Source organism: Suricata suricatta, chromosome 9 (genome assembly GCF_006229205.1).
Source record: "Suricata suricatta isolate VVHF042 chromosome 9, meerkat_22Aug2017_6uvM2_HiC, whole genome shotgun sequence".
NCBI classification, from domain to species: domain Eukaryota; kingdom Metazoa; phylum Chordata; class Mammalia; order Carnivora; family Herpestidae; genus Suricata; species Suricata suricatta.
In genome coordinates this window covers 137,617,200-137,626,898 of record NC_043708.1, presented here as the reverse complement: position 1 = coordinate 137,626,898, position 9,699 = coordinate 137,617,200, and the positions used below count along the sequence as shown (strand labels likewise).

The 9,699-nt window shown below is 64.1% G+C and overlaps 1 protein-coding gene across 3 annotated transcripts in view; it reads right to left on the bottom strand.

The window, feature by feature from the left end:
* Positions 1 to 6,693: 6,693 nt before the first annotated feature.
* Positions 6,694 to 9,699, bottom strand: part of EFL1 (elongation factor like GTPase 1) — an 84,243-nt gene continuing 81,237 nt past the window's right edge. For 2 of the 3 annotated variants that reach the window (XM_029950542.1, XM_029950544.1), the window contains one exon: positions 7,196 to 7,475. In XM_029950542.1, the coding sequence (XP_029806402.1) occupies positions 7,287 to 7,475 (189 nt within the window). In that variant the 3' untranslated portion in view covers positions 7,196 to 7,286. Of the gene's footprint in view, positions 7,476 to 9,699 lie in introns of all 3 variants that reach the window. The other variant, XM_029950543.1, reaches the window with a different exon arrangement.

Here is a 9,699-nt window from a genome sequence, read left to right as displayed (position 1 = left end):
GCAGGAATGGAAGGACGAGGCTTGGGGGAACCAGGGGAAATTGTGAGGAGGTCAAGCACAGCACTTTGGGTCACTCTGCTGGGGGAGCAGGGTCAGGCTCATCGTCCTGACCTGGACATGCCCAAAGGTCCCACTCTCAGTAGAGGCTTTTCTGACCCCCAGCAGGTCAGGGCCTTGGGCCGGAAGTCTTTTCCCCAAAGGCACTTACCCTGGAAGGCTGGACGTCTTCCCCCCGACCCGGGGATGTGCTGTTTCACGGCCAGGCACCGGGCCCACGGCTGGAGCTCAGCACAGGCTCCTGTGTTGAAGGAATCTCCCTCCCCACCTCCTGTTCTCAGCGGACCACCTCCCTTCCCCTCTCTGCCCACAGCCCGCAGCCCGGAGTCCCTTAGAGGCGGACCCGCCAAGCACGGTCCCCTCAGCGCACAGCTGGCTGGGCTCTCACCGCGGAAACGGGCACGGCCCCTCCACGGCCCGGGGGCCACCCGGCGAGCGCCCGGGGCAGGGCTGGGGCAGGGCGCGCGCGTCCCGCTGCCGAGAGCAGACTGGGTGGATTTCCTGGAGGCAAGTGTTTCTGATGAAGATGAACTGCCCTGTTCCTCCCCAGCTGGTCTTCCTGGTCCAGCGGAAGGCGCCCGGCCAGCTGGGCTTCTGCGCATTTCCGTGCTGTGGCGGGCGGGCGCAAACGCTCAGGGGCTGGCCTGCCGCTCCCCTGCCTACAGCTGCTGACTGTTAGGAATCCAAGCTCAACCATCCTTTGAGCGGCATCTGTAAGTGGAAATACAACCAGTGCTCGCTCGGGAAGCGGGCAGCCTCACGTGGCACTTGTGAGCACGCAGTCTGGTGGGTCTGGTGTCTGGGTTCGAATCCCAGCTCCCCCCTTGGCCGTGGGGCCTTGGGCGGCTTGTCTCTCTCCCTGCATCTAATTTCCTCACCTGTAAGGGGAGCACCTGCCTTAGATGACGGCCGTGAGGCACGAGGTGCCGGGCGCGGAGTAAACTATTAGCGGGTCCGGAGGGGTCCCTGTGAGGTGCTTGGCACAGTGCCCGGCACCGAAGGGCTCAGCACACGGCACCTGCTCTTACTGCGATGAGGTCTCGGGTTTGCCGAGAGCACGGGCAGCCGGGGGCCTTGAGTCGGCCTGTTCGCGCCCCGGCCAGCCGCATGGACTCTGGCCCCACCTCACTCGGTCTCCACCTGCTCAGCCCCTTGATCTCGCTGCCTCCGCCGGAGGTACGTCCACACCCGAGACGGCCGAATGGAGGAGCCGGTGTTTGCTGCACACAACTATTTCCTGCTCCGGTGTTAAAAGTCCAACCGTATAGCTGGAGATGGACAGGGAAAGCCTGGCGGGGAAGGAGTCGCTTCCGCTGGCCCGGCCCCGATTCAGAGCGTGAGGGTCGTTTTCAGTGGACGATGAGAAGCTGGGCGTCAGAGGCCGGTTGGCCCAACATTTTCCCTTTTGGTGAAACGTGTGGCCCTCAAGTCGTGACCCTCAGGGAAAGGGCCCAAGGCCAGGCCGTGCCGAGCTGCGGCCTCCCCGGGACCATGCCGGCCGCCTGCCCCGCTCCGGCACGTCCACGACCTGGGTCACTAGAGGCACAGATTCCAGACGCCGACAGCACCAGGCACCCGGGAAGGAGAACGCAGGAAACATCGCTCTGATCCCATTTAATGGGCCGTGCGCATCTGGGTGCTGTTTGGGCGAGGTCTCCCACCAGCCTGCCCGGTGTTCTCCCCTCAGCAGGGGCCGTCGGAGAGGCGTGGGGACGGTCAGCGGGGAAGTCCTACAGTGCGCTTGGGTGGCGTCCGGCACGCGGCCGGGGCTCAGAAGCAGTTCTGAGGATCGTGACCCCTGGCGGCGGGGGAAACACAATGAGTCCTCCTGGGGAGGAGCGAGCAGACCGGCCTGCGACAGGTGCCCGTCTGGGGGGGGTCCCCGTGCCACTAAGTGACCCTGTCCAGAGCCAAGGACCCTGTGAGGCGGCTGTGCCCCAAGACCCGGGTTCTTGTACATAAATAATGTAAAAACCCACAGGGAAGGTGACCAGGGGCCACTGCAGCCAACGGAGGAATCAGTCGTGTGTGTGTGTGTGTGTGGGTTCCAGAGCCTGTAAGATTCGGAAAGTGTAGCATTTATGTACATGGGGAGACTCGCCAGGCCCCATCACTGTGGAGAAACACATGCCGTCCAACATCCGATCAGTCAGCTGCACGGACTTCTGGCTCTTGGAAAGGGGACCCGCTTTTGCCCGTGAAGTTCCCTGGGACCCGCTCCGAGGGGGGGTGCCCAGTGTGCGGAAGGAAGCCGCGTCCTCGGCAGCCCGGGGGGCCCAGGAGCCGAGCACCACCCCCACCCCACGGCCTCGGAGGGGCACTTCCCTCTCTTTTTCTTTTAAATGTTTATGTATTTGTTTTGAGAGAGAGAGAGAGGGAGAGAGAGCGAGTGCATGAGTGGGGGGAGAGAGAAGTCCAAGCAGGCGCCATGCTGTCAGCGCAGAGCCCGACGTGGGGGTTGGTCCCACAAACTCTGCGATCGTGACCTGGGCCGAAATCAAGTCCGATGCTGGGGGTGCCTGGTGGCTCATTCCGTTCCGTGTCCGTCTCTTGATTTTGGCTCAGGCCATGATGTCACAGTTGGTGAGATCAAGCCCCGAGTCAGGCTCTTCACGGACAGGGTGGACCCTGCGTAGGATTCTCTCTCTCTCTCTCTCTCTCTCTCTCTCTCACTCACTCAAAAACGCTCAACCGAACCCGCAGGTGCCCCTCAGGGGTCTTCTCTGTCCCCTCCTCTCCCTGGGACAGGATCTGGCTTGTGATCTCCAGATTCCTGAGACCCATCACCAGTGCGCCTTGATCTCTGGTCTGCAGTGTAGCCACGTGGTGCGGAACATGCCTGCCCCTGTGACAGGGGCACCCTGGGGCCCTTCCCCTCCAAAGACGCCGCCCAGGGCGTGGGGGACGCAGACCTGGGGCTGCCCTGTCAGTGGGGTGACCGGGCACCCGCCTGGCCTCCCAAAGTCATGGCCGGCAGTGCGCTGGCCGGTCCGCTGCGTCCGACTCCGCCCGAGAGGCTCAGGGCCGCACCAAGCTCACCCCCCCCCCAGCTGACTGCGGACGCGGGGACACTCGGGCCCTCGGCAGCCAGGTGACGGGGGTGGGGGGGGACTGTCATCTCACTAGCTTTTCCATCTCAGGAAATTGCCCTTTTCTGATTATCAGAGTAATACTCACCGGACTCGCAGAAGAAAAACTTTATAGAAACACAACGTAGGGAGGAAAGCTCTGTGATTACAGCCACGGCGATGGGAACGTGAACGGGTCTGTAGCCGGGTCTCGGGGTTCGCTTCTGGGCAGGTAGTGACGGCAAACACGATAACATGGATTCAGGCCAAGTACAGCGTCTTGGGGTTCCATGCCCTTCAAGACCTTCCAACCGTCCAGCGGCCACGGGGGCCGTGGTGACCCGGCCTGTGGAAGCAGCTCTTGTGGGTGGAGTTTGGATCCTTCCCTGTGGGGACACTGAGACACGGAGGCCTCTGTGGGAGAGCTTTCCAGAAAGGTGCCCAGGTGCACGCATGGCCACTGGACATTCTCGCCATTTCCCCTCTGGTGCCACTGATGTGGCGCCCGGCCTCCAAGCCTCCCCCCGCCGCAGGCCGCGCGAGGACTCCGTGGAAACACGGCCACCGTCACCGCAGAGTCATGGCCGTGGGGGTGAGCCCCCTGCGGAGCAGCGAGGGGCAAGAAGAGGAGCCAGACACCGCCCCCCCGTTTGTAGGGGGCTCTGAGCGTTTGGAGGGGCGCGAGGCGGCCGCAGGACCTCCTCCCAAGCCCGGCCTCGGGGACACCTGTCCTGTGGCGAGCAGGGTATGAGAGGCGGATCTGCTCAAGGCTCCAAGACCCGGGGCCAATGGCCGCCGCACCGAGGCCCCTCCGTCTCCACCGAGAGGGACGATGGTGCGCCCACGGTGAAGGCGAGGAGGCCGTGCCCCATGGAACGCGGATGTGACCTTGGGCGGGAGACCCCCCGCGAGGGAAGTGGCGGTGGGCACAGGGCTCCCTTGGGGCAGGGAAGGCTCCGGGCACAGCGCTTGGGACACCCCCGCCTTTTCTGGGGAGGGGCCGGCCTCCGCGAGGGACGGTGTGGATGGTCTCCGGCCTTCGGGGCTCCTGCCCCGTTGGGGGAGGCGACCAGCGAGCACCCCTCCTGTCTGTGCCCAACTCTGTCCCGGACGCTCAATGCTGCGGCTCCAGAAGCAAACCAACGCTGCTTATTCGGCGGGGTCGGGGGCAACTTTAAAAACTCCGCAGCCCCTGCGGCACAGCCCAATGACCTCGCCACCCACGGATGTTCTCAGAAGTCAAGTTTAAAAAATTTTTTTTTCAAGTTTGTTTATTTCTCCTTGAGAGAGAGAGAGCAGGGGTGGGATGGAGAGAGACAAGGAGAGAGAATCCCGATGTGGGGCCCGGACCCGCGAGCCGTGACATGACCCAAGCGGGGACCGAGGGTCGGACGCCCAGGCGCCCCCGGAAGTGGTTTCAGTAAAAGAAAACGTCTTCGGCAGAGATGGCACAGGGAATGAGGTGTGCGTGCGTCCAACGGTCTCGTGTGACCGCACAACGGAAACAGGGCGCCGGCTCTGGAGTTTTCTAGACGCACCCAAGGGGAGTCAACATTCACAACCGCGGTCTCACACGGTCACTTCTGTTGAATTAGGACAAACAGAAAAGGAAGCATCTCGCGCTGACGCTCAGACACGCCAGTCCGGAGTGCTCCTGCCCTCCTCCCTTCAAAGCGCGTTTGCCAGCGCCCCCGGGTCCTCGAGGGCCCCTCCTCTCCGTGGCTCCTGCTGGGTCTCAAAGGCAAACCCCTTCCTCCCTCCGTCCGTGTTCCGACCAGAGCCGACCGCACGCGGATGCGCTTCGGCAGACCGGACGCTTCGGCTGGTTCTGTGCTGTGGCCCTGACCTTCCTGACCCTGAACTAACAGGGAACACAGTGGGGTCTCCGTGACCACAAGAGTGATCGTTACGGTTTGATCACACCGGAAACGCAGCCTGTACATTTTCTACGACTCATCACAGGGGGAACAATGTTCTTCGCTCTGTACCTCTGTGTTTTATTTTGGTATTATGATGTTTTAAGTCTTGAGAGTGTCTCTGTCTGCTGCAAGGTAGAAACTGACCTCAGACCCCAGGACCTGGCAGGCGGGCAGAACCAACAACCAGGCCGTGAAGTAACCCCAAACCGACGCCCCCGCCGGGGAGGGACGCCAGGGGCGAAGACCGTCGCGACACCCCAGGCCGGGGCAGGGGACGTGGCCTGGAAGAAACCCCATTCCGCGGCGCAGGCCTCCGGCCTTCGCCCTGGGCCCGGAGTGTCCAAGCAGGGAGAGCCCTGGACCCTTCACTTCGGTCCTTCTGGGAAGCCTGCCTTGTCCGGACCCCCACCCCCGCTGCCGAGGCCGGTCGGAACCGCCCTGCCCCCGCTCTGGAGCCGGCGGCCCGGGGCTCTGCTCACAACCGCAGGGCGGCCGCCCGCCCTCGTGGCTGCCAGGCCCCTCGGAGACGCGCTGGGCTGCGGGCTGTGTGGACCGACACAGGATCAAACGTCCGGGGTCGGGCTCCTGTGCTTTGGTCGACACCCGCAGTCTTGTTTTTCGAATCCGATCTAAATTCTTGGCTTTTATTATTGCTTTTATCAGTTTTTTTAGGAAGTTAAACGCTCTTTGCCTTAGAAAGAACGCGTCTGCTTCCCAATGAACACCTTCTAATTCGCAGATTTAATCGTCTACACGTGCGCATGCAGACCTGCGCATACGGTTGTGCACATGTGCACGCATGTGCACACACACACACTTGCACATACTATTCGTATACCCACGTGTGTGTGTGTGTGTGTGTGGTATCCCAGGGGCCACACCAGGACCTGGGTATCTCGCCTCAGGACTACGGACACTGTGACCCAAGCAGCTGGCCCCTCCGGTCCCCTCCCCTGGCCGCCCGCCGGTGCTCCGGGTTTGTGGGGAAAGGGCATTACGCCCATGTTGTCCTGTGCTCGTCCCCAGAGCAGGACAGCTGCCCCGGACCTCATCGCCAAGTCCTCCGGGAGCAAGGGTCCCGGGTCTGTGGCCCCCTCGCTCTCCCGCCGCCTGGGGCTCGGCTTTGGGCCCCGGCCCGGGACAAGAGCAAGCACACACACGGTCTTTGTACCCCCACCTGCCGTACGGGGACACCGTTTCTGTGCCTGGGGCCCCATCCCCGGCCGGCCTCTCCGGGGTCACCTACCACTCGCTGCTGTCTCCTGCAACGTGGGGACCGTGCCACGCCACCGCCCCCCCCACCGGTGTGCCCGGCAGAGCCCAGCAGGCCTGCGGAGAGCGCTCCCGGTCTGGGGCTGTGCCCCCTGATGAAGGAGCCCGTGTGGGGAAGGGCAGAGTCCAAGAACGCCTCTGACGGCACAGCTGGTGCCCCGAAGCAGGCCACTGGCAAATGCTGTAATCGACGCGCCAGATTTTCCTACGCTGCCCACACCGCTGCCCAGAATCCCTCTCCTAAGTTACCTCGGTGTCGGTCCCCGGGGAGCCCAGAAGGACAGTGACTGATCCAGCCACACTCTCTCCAAAGTCCGGGCCGGTCACCGTCGGCCAGCGAGTCCACGGCGCCTGCGAATGAAGACAACATGCCTACAACCAGTCTTAGGTCCTCGTTTATTGCCCTCGTGCACTGGGAAAAAGCCCATTGAAAGCATTTCAAAAACAAAGTCTGATCTGATGGTCGTATGTGTTTGGAAGAAGAATCGTTCTTTTCAGTGGCTACAAAATGATCAGAGCAGCATCGAAAATTACAGTCTACCTTTGGCTGAGTTGCCCCCCTTCCGGCCACAGCCGAGGGGGCTCAGGACGAACGTCTGCAGCAAAGGCCACAGTCCCGTCACGTTAGCCAGCGTCCCTGAGGGTTAGGAGGACGGGCCGAGGGATGACGGGCGTCCCTGTCACAACCACCCATCTGAGCACGAGCCGGGCGATCCACGAGGGAGGGGAGGCGGGCTGGAGGCCGGTGGCAGCCGGTCGGGGGACGACGGCACGGGTCGGCTCTGAACTACACGCGGCTCTGGCCGGGCTCAGACACGCGGTGGCGGCGAGTTGGCCCTGCGACCCGTGCGCGCCCCGCCTCGCGCCCGATCGATCGAAGCGTCGGTGGAGGGCTGGCAAGGACCAGCTGCACTGAGGGCGGACGCGCGGAGAGGCGCAGCGCAAGGACGCGGCCGGCACCCGCGGGCCGCTACTTGTTCCTGCCGAGGGTCCTCTGCTTCTCCGCGTGCTCCACGATCTTCTCCTCCACGCAGAGGCCCTTCCGCTTGCGCACGGCGTTCACGTACTTGCGGGCCGGGTTCTCCGCGTCCGCCTTCTCCCCGAAGTGCAGGTACTCCTCCTCGGTGGTGGGGACCCAGAAGGGGTCGCTGGGAATGACCTGCAGAAAGAGGGGACAGCAGGCGCGGTCAGGCGAGCAGGCCTCCGTTCCACACAGCCCCGCGCAACTCCTGTCGGGGCCGAAGGCCAGGGGTCGGCGGAGCAGCGCAGGAAACGGGCCCGGGGACGGCGGGAAGCCGGCTGGACAGACCCGCACTGCGCACGGCCCACTGGGGAGTAAGACGACGGGAAAGCCCTCCCTGTGGCTCGGCCTGTCTCACCCGCTCGGCCTCGCCCCCCGCGCAGCCCAACCCCCATAAGCCCATTCCCGGCTCCGCCGTGTGACCGGTGACCCGGCCCGCTGGCCCCTGTTCTGCCCTGGCGAGCGGCTTAAGTAATGCCCTCCCCTTTGTCTGGGCCACACCTGCTGCCCGTCCTCACGGTGAGGACACGCCCAGGGGAGCCTCCTCAGGAGGGAAGGGGAGCGGGCAGAGCCTGGGCACGGGCGGGGGGGGGGGCTGGTCTGTAACTAGCGGACATGGGGGTGCCCAGTCACTCTGTGGTGACCGGCAGCTGGGCCATGACGTCCACAGCGGTGGTGACCATGGACACAGACTTCCCTGAGTTCCAGGACAGAGTGGGGGGTGGTTTCCTGCAGGCAGAGAAGGTTCTGGGAGCCCCTCACTCGTGGCCTGTCTCTGCCTCCTCACCAAGGGACCCCCCGGATGGGACAGGTAAGTGTGAGGAGACAGAGAGGACCGGGGGGCACGGCTCTTCCCATCCCCACTACACGTGCACAGTCACGGTGTGTCCTGTCCCTCCGCGTCACCTCCGGAAGCCGCCCTGACCCGCCCCGCGGCCGGAGCCCCGCGGCCTGGCTGGTCTCGTTCTGGAACATGGCAGCAGGGGCTCTGTGCCCTCCATGGTCAGGATCACACTCTCCAAGTTCAGCCTGATCCGTAACGAAGGTGAGAGTCTGACCTTCCTACGCCTTATTCTGTCTGTTGCTGTTTTCTCTCATTTCTCAACTGGGGGAAGAAAGAGGTACTTACTAGCGGCCTCAAATCCTAACACTTTTCAATTTAAAATCTAGACGTGGTGGAAGAAGATACTTAAAAATGGTTGCCCTTCAGCCCCAGGACGGGAGGGTCTGTGGACCAGGAGAGGGAGGGAGGGAGCCCACAGCCGTAAACGGGGTAACCCCCCTGCCCACGTCCCCCAGGCCGCCCGGCCAGGGCCGGTGCCCGCTCAGGCCGTCCCTGGAGCAGGGACAACCAGGTGTGCCCGGGGCGTGGCCACCAGCAGGGGACAGCGGGTGGGACGGACTGTACTCGGCCCGTGTCTGCGGCGCCGCGGGACGCCCCAGGGTGCAGCGGGGGAGCCCCCTGAAGACGGGCTCGCACAGGGCACGACAGGAAACCCCACGGAGGGAGCACTCCTAACCGCGTAGCAGAGTGAGGGTGACTGCAGACACAGAGCTCACTTACAGCCCCTCCAGCACCGGGGCGTGTGCGGGCGCCGCGGCCCTGACCCACCAGGCAGTGGTAACAAAGCAAGAGCCAGAAATCCCCGAAATAAAACCTGCAGACACAAGGACGAGAAAGAAAGCAGCCGGGCGGGCAGGGGACGCCGCGAGCCCGAGGGGAGTCAGCGAACTGGAACAGGGGTGTCCTGGGGAGAAGCGCCGCCGCCCGGCAGGGGAGCCCAGCGGCCAGGGGAACCGGGCGAGGACTCCCCGGGACCGTCCTCTGACGCAGACGCGGACCCGCCGGGAAGAGACGGCGGCATCAGTCCTTGGGGAGACGAAGTCAGACCACCGGGGGAGGGGGGGCGCCCACTTCGCACCGAGGACGCTCCTGCCGCACTCGGACGGGTGTTGGGGGGGGGCGGGGGGCAGGAGGCGGGCGGCGGTGCCCCACACTGGCCCTCGCGGCGCCCCCTGGCGGGGACCCCTCCTCCCTCCCGCCACGCAGACGCCCTCTCCTCGGGAAGTCCCCTGGGCACAGACTGTCTACACTGCAGGGGACTAGTTCTAAGCTGGTTGCTGGCGCCCTCCCCTCCCCTCCCCTCCCAGCACTAACGAAGCTGCAGGCTCTCAGCAGGTGTGGGGAGTGGCGGCGAGTAAGTCCTGTTTACAAAGTGACACGTTTTACAAAGGACAGTAAGTGAACCACACTGGTCCAGAGACACCAGACTCAGCCCGGTCCCCGTTTCAGAACTGGACGGCCAGGAGCTTCAGAGCGTCCCATTCCGGGTGGCCCTCGGGCACGTCTTCCTGCAGTTTG